Genomic DNA, 19,196 nt, shown 5'->3' on the forward strand with positions numbered 1-19,196 from the left:
TGTGGCTTTATTTACTGCCGCCGTGCTGATAAATTGAAACATGCCTACCGTTTGTCATTCGCTCTTATCCGTACTATTATGTCTGTATGTCATCCCCGGAACTGTGTGGCCACAGTCAATCCGCTGGCAGATCTGTTGGACAGTGAAGTTTACTCATTCCTGGAGTCAGGTGAAATTCCGCTTCATCTGAATGCTGACAAGTTCTGCATACCATGAACTGCCTTTCCGTGTTGAGTTGCACCCTAAGCCCAATTGTATGACGCCCTAGTCATTAGGATTCTAGAGTCCAGAACATGCGATTTCCAAGGCCTCTTTTTAAATATCCGTCCCGTTGCGCGGCAACTTCATTTGCCTGCATCGGTGTACTAGCTAATAAAACTGGACTTGTAGTTCTCATCATCATGATTTATGGGTCTGGGATCGTTGCTTTCGTTAACCTTTTGAACGGTTTGTCGGCTTTAGTGTGTTTTTTATCCAGCGCAATTCAGAAGAGTCTTCAGGAGCAAATTTTCGTCCTCGGGCACTTGCTAACAGTCTGTCACAAAATTAGGAACAAATCGTACACTCAGTATCCTGTCGATCTCAACATTTGATTTCAGAAGAATGGGTGTTTGTAATTCAATGGGATCGACTATCGAATAACCGATCGTCTTTGATAAATGTGCACAGCTATTTGGTTGAATTATGAAGGATGGTCACTATCGAGCCTGTCGTCGGGCAAAGTGAATGCTGAATTTTTCTTCTCTCCGAAAAGCCCACAAAGCACGTACGTGCTAATACGTGCTCACAGTGGTTCGACTCGTTCTGTTGTTTCTCACATCCTTCGCGAGGCATTTAATTGCGAGCCAACTGCACAAGAAACTAAATGCTACCGATAAGCTGTATTTAGTCATCCCGATTTTCGGATGTTGTTCGACGGGAGAATTGTCTTTTCAAACCTTCAATACCCGAAGAGAACATCGGAGTAAATAGGTCATTTTTCTTTTCTTTAAAGGGACGTCGAACATCTATCATGGTCACGCGTGCTCTGTTTTTCAGTATTCCTCTTAAGGAGAGTTGTTTTATCTTTGGTTCAGCTAAAACTCTGACTGTGGACGTTATGCAATTTAATGCCGGTTACCTGCCCTATCGACGCGCGGGTCAATTGAAGCCCAATTGAAGTTGCACAGTCAAAGCTTCGACACATTTATAAATTTCGTAGTCAGGTCTTACTTTCCAACCTTCTTCCATGCTTCAATGATCAAGTACACTTCTTAAAAGAATTGGTGCTCCTGTCTACTCTCACGGGTTCTGGTAGTGGGTTTCTCCACGTGGTGGCCCCTAAGCAAGAGAGTGAATGGCGCCGCTGGTTCACCTACACAGTTTCTTGTTTCATACCAATGATGTGGAGGCTGAGGTTGAATGCTGCTTTTGTCCAGGTGCTAGAGTAGCTGGCTCAACCATGCTGGACAGGTTGTAGGCAGAAACCCACATAAAGATAAGCAGTCGTCATACTGTGAAAAGTATTAGGCATCGGATCAGAAATAGAGTCTTGCATTCTGTGCTAAGAGCATAGATTCAAAGAGATGTTTTCTCCAAGTGATCGATATTCCCGTAGCCTTGGAAGCAGCAACGTAGCACATTTGCAGGAAGGACGGGTTTGGAAATGCCTTAAAATCTGTCCACTAATTAAACCATGAATACGAATACGCGAATTGCGTCGCGAACCAGTTGTGATTCTGGATGTCAGTTTAAGACCAGTACTCCACAGCTAGGAAACGTAATCTCTCGCTAAAGATGCACCAAAGCTGGCAGTTCTAAACATTTTCCAATTGGTTGAAAAGCTGGCAGTCTTTCATTATGGTTTCCTCTGCTAGCTAGTCTCTGGTAGGTTTGCTTAGTGAACAAACACAGTTATTGTCAGCGGTCTTTGTTCGTGCCTAATATTTTTTGTACGCATCCTGCCTTCACACACTTGAACGTCTGATCAGGGAAAAACGGGGGAATATTCAACCAAATAATAGTACGACCTACGGAAACCATGGTCGCAAGTTTGGCAGATGATTCGTTTAGCGCCGGAGGTCAGTCAACATCTATCTGCTCTATGGTGGGCCATCTTAGTGATAAGCCAGTGTTGCCGAGCCTTTCAGCCTACCATAGCAAATCCTGTTTCGAACTTCTTTCTTGAGAGCATACTATTCATAAAGATGCTGAAGACTCTGAATAGTCAAGAAAATACGATGCAGTACTTTGAATATCGTGCCAATGAAATACGAGGAGGTGCAGAATATCCGATGAAAAATCCTAAATTTTAGTCTCTGGTTAACACCGAAGTGTTCCTCCTATTCCTCTTCTCTCATTCGTTCCCCTTTTCGGTAGGGTTTATATTCTGTGCTCTGTTTATTCAGCTTGTACTAATCCAACAACAGTCCAAGATATCGAGCTTATAAGCCGAATTCAAAGGTGAACTGTCGATGAAATTGTCGTGGTGGTGAAGGAAGTGGTGATGCTCATGTTGATTATGGCTTTGTATTTGTCTGGTTGCCGGAAGGGTAATAAACTGCACGTGCGTTTTTTCTGAGAACCTCACATCGCAATATATATATATATATGTATATATATATATAATATATATAAACAGACTTTTAATGGTATCTGTACCAAAACAGTAGACTCAAAAAGGTAAAGAAAACAAAGGCCAAAGGACAGTTCAATGTATTTTTCGTGTTCCGGCTTCGTGCGAATTTTTGTTGGCTATCGGTGGTTGTGGTTACGGTGTGGGTGTCAATAACGTCACACCATTAGGTCCCATTTTGAACCGTGTCTTTATGCGTATCCACCCTCCGACTGCCAATAGCTTTCGGGCTCCAACCAGGACATCGCAATCGACCGACTGTTGCTAGTTCTATCATAAATTTGATATTCTTTTCACCCTGTACTCTTCCACTCCGATCATGTCTAAACAAGGCGCATAAAATGCGCAGAAAGTGCCCAGCTGTCCGATTTAATGAAATCACTTTTTTCGAAGTGGGACTTACCAAGCTCAACACTTTTATGGACGCGTTGTTTCTAACCTGTTTCCATCACGGGTCCAGCGCTCCACAAATGATATTTTTCAAACAAGCCTAATCGATCCACATCATCTACATGAAAGGAACTGTTTTCGCTTGCGCAGAGCAGAGTAGAGTGATGGCATTGTGGTGCCCACCTTTCAGCAATGGTCGAATTTCCTGTTTTTGCGATGACTTTTTATGGCCCGCAGAAGCAGCACTGACTCTCGAAGTTCTTGAGGGAAACTGTTCCTTTGTGTACCTACCAGTTAGTATGCTGTTTGTCAAGTAGACGAAACTGTCAACTAGCTTTAACCTATTCTTGTCCAAGGTTTGGCTTAGTACATGCTCCTAGCGATTCTGGAGCAGTGTGTTGCGCTCTGCGGGAAGTTTACATTCTTGTTAATTGCTTCTTACCTGTTTCGTGACTGCTTCGGTCTCGCACCAACCATCCTTGCTTTTATCCCCTGCCTTTTCTTCTTCACAGAGAGTCATTATCATCACAGCTCATTATACCAACACCAAGAGAACAACCGGTGTCCAACGGATTGTCGATATAATCAGATGGATTTACGCGAGCTTTCAATACCAAAGTTCAATCGGTCTGCTTCTCGTGATGCGTCCGAGTCAAAACCATGTGAGAGCCTACAGGACCGATGTCATTTCGGTCATCGTTCCTTCCAGAATTCGGATGTACGAGATGATTTTACTTCTTCAGAATCATTCCAGTCACCAAGAAGCGACGTTCCTGCTATTTCGAACACTTCTGTTGCGATGAGTTCGGCGTCCAGTAAATATCACTTCCGTATGCGTAATTCGCTATATTGTTGGTGTCTGTTACCTGTCCTTCTGTGTATACTCTGCCCCTCTTTGCCAAGAACTCAGCCTATGATAATCTTTCTCGAACACTGTTCAAAGCCGACGGCTCTTTCAATACGCACCTCCAATGTGAGAGTCCCTTCCGATTATCTATGCCAAGTTTCGCACTCAACTCGTTCTAGTTCAGTCACATGACTGTTTTATGCAACCTCTTCGTGGTTTCCCGCAGCAAAGACCCAGTAATGTAGCACAGCTAGAACCCAGTCTTCCATCGGCGGACGCTTCGTGAAGCTCTCACCACCCTTCCGAAACAGCTCACTTGCGGATGGAAATGTACATTGAAAAGTTTCCTTCCCTCTTTCTCACTCATCTCTATAGAATTCAACTAGCGCGTGATAGCGAGGATTATTCCGTTCATTTCAGCGGCAAGTCAGTTTGTTTTAGCCGTATGTCTTAACTACGGATTCGTAGTGCACCAATCGTTGCTTGTCGGTGATCTAATCACTTTCTTTTCGTCGTTTTCATTTCCATCTATTTCCAGTTCAATCGATTCTTCTATTAAGGATTCGATTGTCATCATTTCTCTTCTGCTGGTTCTCTGGTTCTGCACGCTCCGTTATCTAACCTCGGCATCTATCATAGACTTTTTTGTGCTGCTGTAAATTTGACAGCATATCCTCGTTACGCACGTGTGTGTGCTCAGCGGCCCCGTCCTCACTGCTCGCTGCCTTATCATAGCCAAGTTTTGTAGTTGTGTGACGAGGATTCAAACTGTTGATTAGTATCCCCCCACCCACATGTAAAAATGCGTACTTTTGTCTTTCTACATCCAACCTTCCCCTCGTAAATAACGCTGCACCTCTGTACAAGTCTCACATCCTTTTTCACCTATTGCCAAGCTGTTTGCTTGGATTCCTGAATACCTTACATAGCTGGATAGTAGTGAATGCTCCGTGCACCATACTTGCTTAAACCAGTCCGGTCAGACGTCTCCACTAGTTTTGACAGTAGATTTTCCCATATGGCACAATTTTCATGGGACGGTTACGTTTACTATGCCTATGAATCGACCCATGAAAAGCACTTTGCCTTCCGCTAGTCGGAGTCTCTGTCGGTCGACCTCGTGCACAATACGTTGCGTAAGCCGACCACCAACTCCTTCCGCACCCTAATTCTCATGCAGTTGATTTCGTTTTATATTCGTCTAGTTATTTTGCACGGTATATTCGAGTCTGGGTTTATCTTATCTATACATAATAGGCCTGTTGCGCTGCTGCACCTGCACGCGTTCCCATCTACCCCATCGTTCACCCTCAGCTGCTGCGTTCGTCCCACCCCAGTCCTCTTATCGCTTCTATTTTAGCGCCCTAGATTCTGCTGCCACCGTATTTCCACTATTCTGCTTGTGTATAAATAAAATAAACTGTTCAACGATCTCCTCCCTTCTTCTGATATTCCTAAACGGTTGTGATGGTTCAAAGTCTAAATCACCATTGAGTTGGGTCACTCTTGATAGCTTTGTGTCCCTGTTATGTGAAGAAGCGCTCTTTACGGGCACTCCATCAGCAAGCTCTCAAAATTTATTTACCATATTTCACAAAGATTACTTGTCTGCATACTCAGTTGTCGCGAACCGGAGGCCCATATCAGATTTGAATGAATCACTCAGTGATGCGGCTGGTGTTCTCCATCTGAAATGCAACTCGTAGGCTATCTTGGGAATCATCATCCAGATATCCGCTTATTCCTCCATAAACACTCCTATGCACAAGAATAACGTATATTTGCATGTCGCCAGTTCCGCCCCGCGCAGCGCTGTTCAGACAGAAGTAACTGTCATTTTGATCCGCTTCAGGTTTGACGATCATTACTGTTATCACTGGGTCTCACGTTTCCTGAGAAAGTTGCTTTATGGTAGCAATGAAGGCGCCGTAGTTTTCCGCATAGGTTGACTGGACTGCGTTAGGGACAACTCAGTGAAACGCGGACTAAAATCTGCCGTAGGCTAGAATAAGTAGACCACGTTGTCAGTCCCCGCCAGGTCTTCGAACAGTGTCACTCTTTTCGACGCTCAACGTTGTTAGAACCTTTTGTTTGGATGATTTGTTACTCATTCCATAGTTTTACATCAGTAGTAGGTGTTCTTGGTCAGTTTACTGCTAACAGCTGCGAATGGAGAACTATTTTGACGGAATTGCTGTGGCGGAGATACTTGACCTTATCGTCGTGTTACAGTTTGTGGTCATGAAACTAACTTCTAACACAAACAGACCGAATCACCATTAGCTATAGATGGTGCGGGTCAATTACTGATTGTCACTGGCTCTGAACAATCTATGTAGCTTTGGATCACGCGCTTGACAGTTGCTGCTTCTTGTTAGGTTTTCAGGGGTTCGCAGGATACGAATATCTTGCCCGGCCATTAAGAAGCTTCCGGAAACTGATATGAAACGAAGACCCCTTCCGACAACAGGTCTCTTGATGTCGGCTCTTACTGGAATCCAAGACGCTGGGCCTTCCTCTTGTGGAATGGCACAGCCAACTAGATCTAAGCACAAGATTTCGGGCAACGCCCAAAATTTACCCCAAGCTGGGACGTATTCCTACCGGGAGTACAATACCACGGCAAAATGTCAGACATAAAGGAAAAGGGGCATTTGAGGGGATTGAGAGGCTTGTCGGGTCCATAGAACCAAGGAGTTTGAAGAAGCGTAAAACTGAAAATATACGGTTAAAAGCGCTTAGGTTTTTGAGCTGAAAATGTTTGACAACAATTCAACTGGGCGCTTAATCGGATCCTGAACCCGCAGCTATTCCATGGACAGTGAAAATGAAACAACGGCGAAATTTCTCTTCGACAAGCATCCCGAGCTTCTGATCCTGGAGGAGGTGAAATCCTTATTTGGTGCTTGTTCGCAGCCACCTGAATAAGCGGTAACGTCCAGTTTCAAAAAAGGGTCCTCGGGATGCGTGCAGGATTCTCAGAGCAGCCAGCTTGACTCTGCGCCACTGATTTCAAGTCGTCATGCGAATGCCCGTGGAGATAGTGGACAAGAACAACCGGCCAGCAAGGTGTTTTTGCACTGCATCTCCAAGCTCCGTCAAGTGTTAGGGCAGTGGCTTGCATACAGCTGCCATACACTTTCGTATCCTTTGACTTCAAGGGTACTTCAGATTCTATCGATCCGTTCGTTCTTTTAAGCACGCTTTTAAACATGCTCGCTGTAGTAATATACGTGTGGACGCGTACGAGTGTATGGGGGGTTCTGCAAAAGCTTTCCCTGAGGTAGTGGTACCTGACAAGGATGTCCATTCTCCATTTTTTGTTGAATTTTGTGGTTGATAGGTAGTGAGGCGAACACTTGGAGATCTTTAAAACCTGGGCGTACAGGTCTACCTCAGTGATAACCTTGTCGACCATGAATATGCAGGTGACGTTGTCTTAAATTCTTCAAAAAGAGCAGGAAACATGAGCATTAGTAGAAAAGTAGACCAAGGACATCCAGTCCCTCGGTAGGTGCTTCGCGCCAACAAAGCGCAAAGTCATGTTTGGGGACGTACCGTCTTCGAGCGTACATTTTAGGATTCAAGGGTGACACTGGAGGTTGTGGAACACTATTTATCTTTCGAGTTGCCTTATCTCTGGTGATGGTGTGACATCCGACGCGAACACACCAATCTCGGAACCGGAATCAAGTTTGCGAGTTTGGACCACCTATGGCATTAAAATGAGGCATTTCTGGCCATCAAAGGACTCGTATGTTAGGCTACAGTGACGGCTGTACTGTTGTACGTTTGTGAGACTTGGCCACTACGGGTGAAACATCTAAGGTTTCCTCAGATCTTTTAAAACTGATATCCCAGAACTAGAGTTGAAATCAGCGCATTTGCAATTTTTGTCTTAATGGGATAGCTAAAAAACAGGTCGCTGGTGAATCGTCCAAGGAATGCAACCAGCAATGTCAGCTATTTGTTACGGATGCCATATTACACCTGTTGAGGACAGCTTCGTTTTCCTTGCCTAATTCGGAATGTCGGAAGCTTAGAGGTGGACAGAATATGACATCGCAGAAGGGAACGAAGGATGTCACGAAAAGTTTGGGTGCCTTTGGCGTTTTTCATTTTCCAGGGGCCCTAACGATCTTGCTTGGTTAGAGACACTGAGGGATGCAGTGGCCAACCGATGTCAGTGGCGTTCATGGTGTTAGCTCCTATCCAGGCTGTTCGACCGAGTTCCGGAGATGTGGGCATATCGGGTGTTTGTGCTAGGCCAGCTCTAGATTCCTTCCCGGTCTCAGTATTTTTTCAATTATATGGCTTGAAATAAACTGACGAAGATGTACGGCAGTGAAGCAACAGTGTTCTTTGGTGTTGCTATGAATCATGATGTTGTGGTAAACGTGAATGTAGTGAAGGGTCTATGCACTAAAGTAAGCGAAGATCGAAAGTACAGCGAATATATATTTATATGTTGAAGTGAGAGGCCTCCGTCTTGTAATATACATTCGTGTCTGCGAATGTCGGAATACGTTCCCTCAATTTCCCGGTTCTCAGGAACATCAGTACGACGAGACGGTTTACTAATTGGCGTCTAGTTACCCATTTTTTATTTTGTCTTATGAAAGTGGTACTTTTCTTGGAACGCAACTCCCTTCGTTTAACTTGCCGATCTGAAATGACTATCTCTACTTATCTAAACATGATTCTGTCAACGTCATCACAAGATGTGGCTTGTCTCTCACTCCACAATTCTGCCTATTTCGCTTTTTTGTGAAGTCTGAATAGATAAGCAGTGTTGAACCAACTTAAACTAATTGTTTTGGGATTAGATTAGCACATAGAAACCTAAAAACTGATTTCGCTTATCATTGAATCGTTGAAAGAGAAGCTAATTGATTCCCTACTTAGGAAATTTCACTTCAAAATCAATAGGTTGCGTTTTGGTGAAAATTGCTGACTGCGGAAAACATGGGCCCTTGATAATCCAGTGAATTACGAAACCCTAATGCCTGACCAGTCCCTATCGATAATGGCGATGGGAATATAAATTATTCACTTTCTCGAGTGATGTGAATAAGCAGGAGTTCACAGAAGAAAATATTGGGGAAGGGAAGAAAGCCTTCGCTGTGGAGATTTCACTTTTCAAGAGATGCGAAGCGGATTTACGAACCGGCGTAACAGCACGCGTGTGGACCTGTAGAACTACTTCAACTGAGACGTTCCGCTATTGCGAATGTTATATACCAGTCAGAACCGATTGCCTGGTTATTTTTGCAGTCTGAAGTACTTCCTGGTTAAAACGTTACCGATCGAGTCCAATGTCCGCGTATTGCTGGTTGCGGATGCTTGCGTCTTCTCTTCGTATGCTGAAGCGGAATCACAGCGATCGACTGATGCTTTGGTTCAGCGGCTCTGTCTTGTATAAATATTCCTAAAACACCTGTCTTTTGTTGGGGTGCCTCAAATATATAGGTTAACGGTTGTTAGAAAGCATGGTGTACCTATTTCCTCCGCCTTGGCAGTGCATCACCCGCAGGCCTAATTCTTAACGGTAAAGTTGACGCGCAAATCACGGGATTAGCATGACTCCTGACCGCCTTAAGAAGCGCATCTGGTGCTGTCATCACTTTGTTGGAGACATCGGGATCGCAGTATCTAGCTGTTGCGTTGTTATCACCGCTGTACAACAGTAAACCCCGGAACCTGTACAGACGATTTTTTCGAGAAATCGACCAGTTGCATTTGCGTGACCTGCGCATAATCCTAAGGGTAAACAGACAGACCTCGTCCCTAACACCAGAGCTTCTCAAATGATGAACACTGAAGTCCCATGTGAAATCAGTTCCGCCGATTGGGACACTTGAATCCAACAACCAATTTTCTATAGTCGGCCGTAAAACGAAGCTGAAAACATGAAACCTCCATAATTATGCTACTGGTACAGCCTCTAAGTTAGGAAAACAACAGTCCCAATCATATATCATGGTGGGACCTAGCAGCTGACAGCCAGTCCGAAACAACGGCTGCCTCAGATAAGATGCATCTCAAATATGCAAAACAAAACAATTCCTTTGAAAAGGGTTCAACTTCCCTAGCTCAATCTACATTGCGCGGATCTACACAACATAGAGTCTTCGTGATAGGAACGGACATGTGGTTCACGGAAGTACACGATAGTCTGCCTGCTGGACGTACATAACTGGAACCCTGATGAGTGTGTTCCACTTTCTAATCAGGATGGCAATATATCCATTATCCGTTATCACCGTGATGGTGAGCCTAATATGCCGTGTTTTGAGGTACATTACGGTATTGTAACTTACAAGGGACGGTATTAAGCTGAGACAAAAGAAATGATAGATGATGCCTCAATAAAGAACAAAATTATTGTTGGATGTGATTTCTACCCAATTGTGTTCGGGCCGACTGATATCTTGCAACAACCTATATGTTTTATGATTGGCTTCATGAATTGTCAATTTCCACCTTGGTTTTTGCCTGATTAGAACTTCTTTTATTTTCTGCACAAATAAATGAATAGCGTTTTTTGTCGGCCAGCTGATTAACTGGCGTTATTCAGTTATCAACCCATAGGCTGATTTTTAGTGACACATTTACCATTGTCTGATTAAATTTAATGATTGAGTGATTGATGCCCGCCTGAGGAGCCTCCAAAAAGGCGAAACCGGTAGTTGGCTATCTGTAATATGTGTGGACCTTATGAGCAGTATGTAGTAGTTGAACTGTTGCAACAGATATAAAGAAATATTCCAAGGACTGCCTAAATCAAATCAAAATACTGGCCAGACCCCAATCAGCACAAACTTTTTTGGGAGACAAGCTAATGCCTTTCCAACTCTGGTGGTCCTCGTCGTTTTTACAAGTTTTATTACGTCGCGCCTGTGAACTGAAAGTAGAAATATTTCATGGAGTTCTTAACGAACGTGCCTCGAGTTGCGTCACTATCGTACGCTTCATGCAATATTCATCGAGTCTTTAGTATCCACGAAAAGATCAGCCGAGGGATGGAATATAAAAAACACGAAGACTTAGAGAAAATTGTTTGGATTCAAGAGTCAGAGGGGCTTTCTAAAATTACACTAAGGTTTGGTTGTTAGCTGCACTGGTCAAGTGGTTTCCCGCTTTTATTAATCAGTGATATATCGTGAGTAGATCAGAGGGCGCTGACGTCAATTCGCCTGGTTTACAACTCAAATGATAGGCTGAGGCTACGTTTTGCAGGATGTGGCCAGAGGAAGAAATGCCTTCGCCAAGGTCTTGAGCTTTTGATGTTTCGTACCGAAAGATAATAACAAACGACTGATTACGGCTCTACTTTCGGGATTATTTTTTTATATTAACTATGGCGAGCCATCTCGTCATTCTGAAGCCACAAAAGCATATTGCTCGAATTTTAGTTCACTGAAATTCATTTATCGAACTCGATAATTCGGCATCTAGTACATCAAAAGCCAAATAAAATGATAATTTATCCCATCGGCTATCATTTCACCGAACCACGTGCTAGCATTCTACCGATATACTCCACGCTTGTCCACCCGACATTTCAAGCCAGTTAGTTAACGTGACCGAGTAACGGTAACTTTCATCCGGATGCTCGACGGTCCAATTGTTTCGATTAATTCATAACTTATCGTGCGCCTTATTATTAGCCTTGCTTAACTGTAACTCTCATCTGATGTAGTAACTAACGCGGGCGGATCAGACGGAAATTTTAATTGACGCTTACAATACATCAAGCACATAAGTCCTTCCACTTCGCGAATTTCGCGGAAGCCTCGTCCGATCTATTCAGAGTTCACATTGTTCTGCGGTTTTGAGTCGCTAACTGCCGATGAGTGCCAATTGAAGGACCTAACTATACCTGTCTTTTTTCAAATACCACACGATAATCTGTCACGTGCGCCCGGAGGCAAAGCAATCGCTTGAGATTAATGAAGATGAATGCGCGGAATATGGGGCTCAACTGACTCAAATTGTACAATATTATATGTAGTATGTAATATACAAGGTATGCAATGTATGTTGTACGTTGGTATTATCTCCTCGTATATGGTTTACTGTTTTCAACTGACCGAAAGTGAGGTTGAATTTGGTGACCAGCTTACATTGCGAGCAGCTGCTGCTTGGGCACCCACGTCCAGGATAATCGGTATACGCAGGTCTATTGTTTCAGAGTTTGCAAAACAGTTACCCTCAAGTTGGTAGCTTCTTAGTGAGTATGGCACCCAACTTTTAATATTTCTTGACATACATTTCATTCTCAACCCCGATTTTCTGGCGGTGCATTCAGTTGCGATTCGGTTAGTGAAATGTTGAGCGATGTAACTGTGTGTTCAGTTGCCGTAACAACTCGGATGGTTACATCTCACTGATTGTTGTCCTGATTGTGAGACTGTTGGACTGCATGAGCGTACCATCCATGTTAGATCTAATCAGCAAGTCTACTCATGTTACCGGTCATTGTACCGAATTTACCCTGATTTTGCCATGATGGAATTGAACGCCCGAAACACTTAGGGGACGGTGCTTGCCAGTCATGTCAAACCCTTCATGTGAGTGTTTACTGTAATGCGCAACAGCTGCTTTTGACAATGCATTCGAATAAAACCGCCAGCGCAGAAGGCTCCAGAAGCTAATGGCTAGATGAAGTATACGAGTGAGGAATTTTACACGATTCAGACACCTCTTAAGGGCCGCATGGAAGGATGTCCCACTTTAATGACTGTGTTGGCCATGCTAGAAGAGGAGCAAATGTGGCTAACCAATGCGTTACCATAGGTTCAATGGAATTTTATATAACAAAAAGTTATCTTTAAAAAAACAACCAATTTTAACGATCTCCATGCAGAGTTAATATTCTGGTATGGCTCGTTTTTTCTGACCAGGCAACAATGCATCATTACACATATTCGATGTAATTTTTTCACAAACCTCCACTGGGTCAGTTAGTTTCTCGTCATCCCATCGATTGATGCAGCTTTTGAGTTAAACATCAGTGTAGTTGAGAAAGTATGTTAGATGTCTGAAGCCAAATTTTTGCTGCTGCCAACCGAACTTGGTTGTACGAAGTCGTTTGATTGTCTGGCTTTGCCTCAACAGTTACCGTTGTAGAAAATGCAGTTATAAGAAAATATATAGATGCTACATCGAAAGTGACCCGAATGGTTCGCTACAGTCGAAAATCGGAACGCACGATAGGTATTTTAGTGAGCCGAATCACTTTCTAAATGATCGACAGAGCGTGATTGACAGAGCGTCCGTTGGTCATTCTGGTTTAGCCTGGAAAATGTGTTTCGTTTGGAAATTTACACACATTTGGTGATTTTGTACGGACTGCTGGTATTCAGGCAAACGGTTTGGACATGAAATCATACTAGTCTTGTGCACGCTTAACAAACCTGGCTATCACACATAGATGGGTTGTGTTAACACTCGATACCCCGTGTTGATTGGTTGAATCAGTTGGAGTGCCATATCTCGTGTTCAGCATTATGGATAGGAGAAAATTCGTCAAAGCGCTTTAAAGCATTCCGCGCCAGCTGCTATCTCATCTGTTGCTCCTTTCGAAGTTCACAGTTTTGTATATGGATGAAGCCCTTCTGTCCACAATGGTGTGCGTCGTCGTGATTACGAGTGTTCCCTTGATTCAGTTTTACGAGTACTTCTGTGTTGGATCCCCTAGTTCCCGCACTACTCAAATTTTTTGTCACCTGCTTTGCCCGGTATGTTTTACACTTGCTAAAGTTACCGGTATTATTTCCTTTTTTCACAACTCCAAAAGATGAGCTCTCCAATTCGATCAATGCGGATAACAGCATATTCATACAGCAATGGACTGGTTGCTTCATTTTTACCTCACAATACACTTTTCTTCGAGTCTACTGGGTCAGCTCTCGATGCAGTTTTGTTTAACCGTTTCCTGAAAACCACGGCGAGACCTAACAACTACCCTGTAAATTGTTGAGATCCGCCGGTGGGGAACTGTAGATCCACATAAACACAGCTCCAAGCCTATCGTGCGATTCCTTTTGCAACGATAAGTGGTTGTAAGGGACATACTAATGTGACAATCCGGTGGAACTGAGCTGACTTGTTGACGGCACATTTGCCTTAGCAAACGCTGATGGAATCTTGTTTTACGAAGCTAGTCTTGTGTCACTCAGAATTTCAAACTCGCTCTGCTCGTTAAGCAAGTGACTGGTGGCCAGCGCTCATTAACTGACAATGGGCAACAAGTGAACAAAGGGTTTGTGTATTGTTGACTGCGACACTTGGTAACACTTTTGTGTTAGGGTTGACGAACTAATCTATGAGGTGTAACAACATTCGGGAGTACATTCCCCAAATGACCATGCCGGGGTCGGTCTTCCAGAAAGATGAAGTGGACCGGTAGTACACTGCATGAAAAACAATTGTTTTTGAATACGTGGGAAAAGAAAACAAGCACCTAAACCTATTCTTAGTAGAACGATTGTGAAACAATTTAAAGCTGGTTGATAATTTGCTAGGAGTGATTTTTCACTGGTCTGTTCCAAGTCTCAGGCAAGTTTCTTTGGCCATGATTTATTTACTCGAACCCCGATTGCAGAATAATAATAAAGCGGAAATGATAATCTCTCACCAAAAGCGGACCTGCTGGTCAAATAATTGCAGTTAACCGTTCTTTCGCATGGTCTCCGGCCAGCATCTAAGTGAATCAGTGCACCACTAAAATTCAATGAGATTTTGTCGTTTCTGTTGTGTGACGGCAGCAAGAATGGAAAAGACAGCGCGTTGGCGCGTCTTGAACCTCCGGAAATTCCTGCCAAAAATAATAAAGAAGAGAAAAAGATGAAAGAAAACCAGAAAAGATAAAACGATGATGATCTGACTCAAACCCAAGCGCCTACGCATCCGTTCTGATAAAACACAACTAGTGGTTGTGATAGTAATGCTAACGATTAACTAGTTTTTAGGTTACATGTATGTCTGGCTGCTAGACTATCATGGCTTATTTGTCCAGCGCCATTGTTTTGGCTACACCAACCGGTCATTATTCAACGGTTTTCATGTTACTCAACCGACTCCTTTGCTGTGTACAGGTGGAAGGCCATTCCACTCGATGGAAGAAAGAAAGAAAGAAATAAGACAAAACTATCCCGTAGTTTGCTTTCTAGTCTTTTTTACCTAGCATACGTGAGCAGCATCGAAAATACCTTGAAAATAATGATAATCGCCAAAATAATCCAGTCTGAGGGAGCTTTTTGGAATTCCTTGGAGTTATGAAACAAGAGATGGCCCAATAGCTGGGCTCTTATTATATCGAAAGGCAGCTTCTCCTGAAACATAATATTCATAGGCTGTGTGTTCACCCTGATTTATTACATTACTTAAAAGTGTAATCCAAGCGCTAAATACACAGTATAACGGGAGAACTACAGGAGATGAATAAAACATACTGTTGTATATAAAATCTTGAACGGCCCTCTGGAATGAATTCAATCTCGTTCCTCCCAGAATTTTCACGCAAGTTTTCATTTGTTTCACCATTCTAATCAACGCCATTTGTTAACCTCACACCACCATCCCTATTTGTTTCAAACAAGACTGGCACAGAAGAAACATTGTGAGCAAAAACAAGTTTGTGTCCCTAGTGGCATTCCCTAACCTCATGCGGGCAAGGTGATCCGATTTCGGTCCAACCAACATTTAAAAATATCGATGACTTTGATCTCCGAAGAATTCCCGCAAACCGTATCACGGTTTTCTTCGGAAAGTTCCCAATTACGGCACACGTGTATTCGGAGAGAAATATTGATTTTTCAGCGATTCTAATTTACCTGTAGGAAAAAATCGAAGTACTTGTAATCGTTCCGTCGACCAATGCTTCCCATTGTTTGTGAAACTTGCGGTGAAAAAAGAGTAAAATACAGTCGTGCTTGGAGTACTAAAGCTTTATANGAAACACTTAGGGGACGGTGCTTGCCAGTCATGTCAAACCCTTCATGTGAGTGTTTACTGTAATGCGCAACAGCTGCTTTTGACAATGCATGCTCCAGAAGCTAATGGCTAGATGAAGTATACGAGTGAGGAATTTTACACGATTCAGACACCTCTTAAGGGCCGCATGGAAGGATGTCCCACTTTAATGACTGTGTTGGCCATGCTAGAAGAGGAGCAAATGTGGCTAACCAATGCGTTACCATAGGTTCAATGGAATTTTATATAACAAAAAGTTATCTTTAAAAAAACAACCAATTTTAACGATCTCCATGCAGAGTTAATATTCTGGTATGGCTCGTTTTTTCTGACCAGGCAACAATGCATCATTACACATATTCGATGTAATTTTTTCACAAACCTCCACTGGGTCAGTTAGTTTCTCGTCATCCCATCGATTGATGCAGCTTTTGAGTTAAACATCAGTGTAGTTGAGAAAGTATGTTAGATGTCTGAAGCCAAATTTTTGCTGCTGCCAACCGAACTTGGTTGTACGAAGTCGTTTGATTGTCTGGCTTTGCCTCAACAGTTACCGTTGTAGAAAATGCAGTTATAAGAAAATATATAGATGCTACATCGAAAGTGACCCGAATGGTTCGCTACAGTCGAAAATCGGAACGCACGATAGGTATTTTAGTGAGCCGAATCACTTTCTAAATGATCGACAGAGCGTGATTGACAGAGCGTCCGTTGGTCATTCTGGTTTAGCCTGGAAAATGTGTTTCGTTTGGAAATTTACACACATTTGGTGATTTTGTACGGACTGCTGGTATTCAGGCAAACGGTTTGGACATGAAATCATACTAGTCTTGTGCACGCTTAACAAACCTGGCTATCACACATAGATGGGTTGTGTTAACACTCGATACCCCGTGTTGATTGGTTGAATCAGTTGGAGTGCCATATCTCGTGTTCAGCATTATGGATAGGAGAAAATTCGTCAAAGCGCTTTAAAGCATTCCGCGCCAGCTGCTATCTCATCTGTTGCTCCTTTCGAAGTTCACAGTTTTGTATATGGATGAAGCCCTTCTGTCCACAATGGTGTGCGTCGTCGTGATTACGAGTGTTCCCTTGATTCAGTTTTACGAGTACTTCTGTGTTGGATCCCCTAGTTCCCGCACTAAAATTTTTTGTCACCTGCTTTGCCCGGTATGTTTTACACTTGCTAAAGTTACCGGTATTATTTCCTTTTTTCACAACTCCAAAAGATGAGCTCTCCAATTCGATCAATGCGGATAACAGCATATTCATACAGCAATGGACTGGTTGCTTCATTTTTACCTCACAATACACTTTTCTTCGAGTCTACTGGGTCAGCTCTCGATGCAGTTTTGTTTAACCGTTTCCTGAAAACCACGGCGAGACCTAACAACTACCCTGTAAATTGTTGAGATCCGCCGGTGGGGAACTGTAGATCCACATAAACACAGCTCCAAGCCTATCGTGCGATTCCTTTTGCAACGATAAGTGGTTGTAAGGGACATACTAATGTGACAATCCGGTGGAACTGAGCTGACTTGTTGACGGCACATTTGCCTTAGCAAACGCTGATGGAATCTTGTTTTACGAAGCTAGTCTTGTGTCACTCAGAATTTCAAACTCGCTCTGCTCGTTAAGCAAGTGACTGGTGGCCAGCGCTCATTAACTGACAATGGGCAACAAGTGAACAAAGGGTTTGTGTATTGTTGACTGCGACACTTGGTAACACTTTTGTGTTAGGGTTGACGAACTAATCTATGAGGTGTAACAACATTCGGGAGTACATTCCCCAAATGACCATGCCGGGGTCGGTCTTCCAGAAAGATGAAGTGGACCGGTAGTACACTGCATGAAAAACAATTGTTTTTGAATACGTGGGAAAAGAAAACAAGCACCTAAACCTATTCTTAGTAGAACGATTGTGAAACAATTTAAAGCTGGTTGATAATTTGCTAGGAGTGATTTTTCACTGGTCTGTTCCAAGTCTCAGGCAAGTTTCTTTGGCCATGATTTATTTACTCGAACCCCGATTGCAGAATAATAATAAAGCGGAAATGATAATCTCTCACCAAAAGCGGACCTGCTGGTCAAATAATTGCAGTTAACCGTTCTTTCGCATGGTCTCCGGCCAGCATCTAAGTGAATCAGTGCACCACTAAAATTCAATGAGATTTTGTCGTTTCTGTTGTGTGACGGCAGCAAGAATGGAAAAGACAGCGCGTTGGCGCGTCTTGAACCTCCGGAAATTCCTGCCAAAAATAATAAAGAAGAGAAAAAGATGAAAGAAAACCAGAAAAGATAAAACGATGATGATCTGACTCAAACCCAAGCGCCTACGCATCCGTTCTGATAAAACACAACTAGTGGTTGTGATAGTAATGCTAACGATTAACTAGTTTTTAGGTTACATGTATGTCTGGCTGCTAGACTATCATGGCTTATTTGTCCAGCGCCATTGTTTTGGCTACACCAACCGGTCATTATTCAACGGTTTTCATGTTACTCAACCGACTCCTTTGCTGTGTACAGGTGGAAGGCCATTCCACTCGATGGAAGAAAGAAAGAAAGAAATAAGACAAAACTATCCCGTAGTTTGCTTTCTAGTCTTTTTTACCTAGCATACGTGAGCAGCATCGAAAATACCTTGAAAATAATGATAATCGCCAAAATAATCCAGTCTGAGGGAGCTTTTTGGAATTCCTTGGAGTTATGAAACAAGAGATGGCCCAATAGCTGGGCTCTTATTATATCGAAAGGCAGCTTCTCCTGAAACATAATATTCATAGGCTGTGTGTTCACCCTGATTTATTACATTACTTAAAAGTGTAATCCAAGCGCTAAATACACAGTATAACGGGAGAACTACAGGAGATGAATAAAACATACTGTTGTATATAAAATCTTGAACGGCCCTCTGGAATGAATTCAATCTCGTTCCTCCCAGAATTTTCACGCAAGTTTTCATTTGTTTCACCATTCTAATCAACGCCATTTGTTAACCTCACACCACCATCCCTATTTGTTTCAAACAAGACTGGCACAGAAGAAACATTGTGAGCAAAAACAAGTTTGTGTCCCTAGTGGCATTCCCTAACCTCATGCGGGCAAGGTGATCCGATTTCGGTCCAACCAACATTTAAAAATATCGATGACTTTGATCTCCGAAGAATTCCCGCAAACCGTATCACGGTTTTCTTCGGAAAGTTCCCAATTACGGCACACGTGTATTCGGAGAGAAATATTGATTTTTCAGCGATTCTAATTTACCTGTAGGGAAAAATCGAAGTACTTGTAATCGTTCCGTCGACCAATGCTTCCCATTGTTTGTGAAACTTGCGGTGAAAAAAGAGTAAAATACAGTCGTGC

The 19,196-nt window shown here is 43.0% G+C and overlaps 2 protein-coding genes across 2 annotated transcripts in view; one reads left to right on the forward strand and one right to left on the reverse strand.

Moving 5' to 3' along the window:
* The window catches only part of T265_11265 (hypothetical protein), a gene marked incomplete at both ends in the record, with an annotated part of 46,753 nt that extends 41,472 nt beyond the window's left edge, over positions 1–5,281 (forward strand). The window contains one exon of the mRNA XM_009177875.1: positions 3,517–5,281. Within this exon, the coding sequence (XP_009176139.1) occupies positions 3,517–4,043 (527 nt within the window). The remainder of the gene's footprint in view (positions 1–3,516) is intronic.
* Positions 5,282–5,509: 228 nt separating this feature from the next.
* Positions 5,510–5,716, reverse strand: T265_11266 (hypothetical protein; the record flags this gene model as incomplete). The annotated part of the gene is made up of 1 exon (XM_009177876.1): positions 5,510–5,716. One exon carries the CDS (start codon positions 5,714–5,716, stop codon positions 5,510–5,512), a length of 207 nt encoding a protein of 68 aa, XP_009176140.1.
* Positions 5,717–19,196: the final 13,480 nt, after the last annotated feature.

The sequence above is a fragment of the Opisthorchis viverrini genome, assembly GCF_000715545.1.
Source record: "Opisthorchis viverrini unplaced genomic scaffold opera_v5_471, whole genome shotgun sequence".
Taxonomy (NCBI): domain Eukaryota; kingdom Metazoa; phylum Platyhelminthes; class Trematoda; order Opisthorchiida; family Opisthorchiidae; genus Opisthorchis; species Opisthorchis viverrini.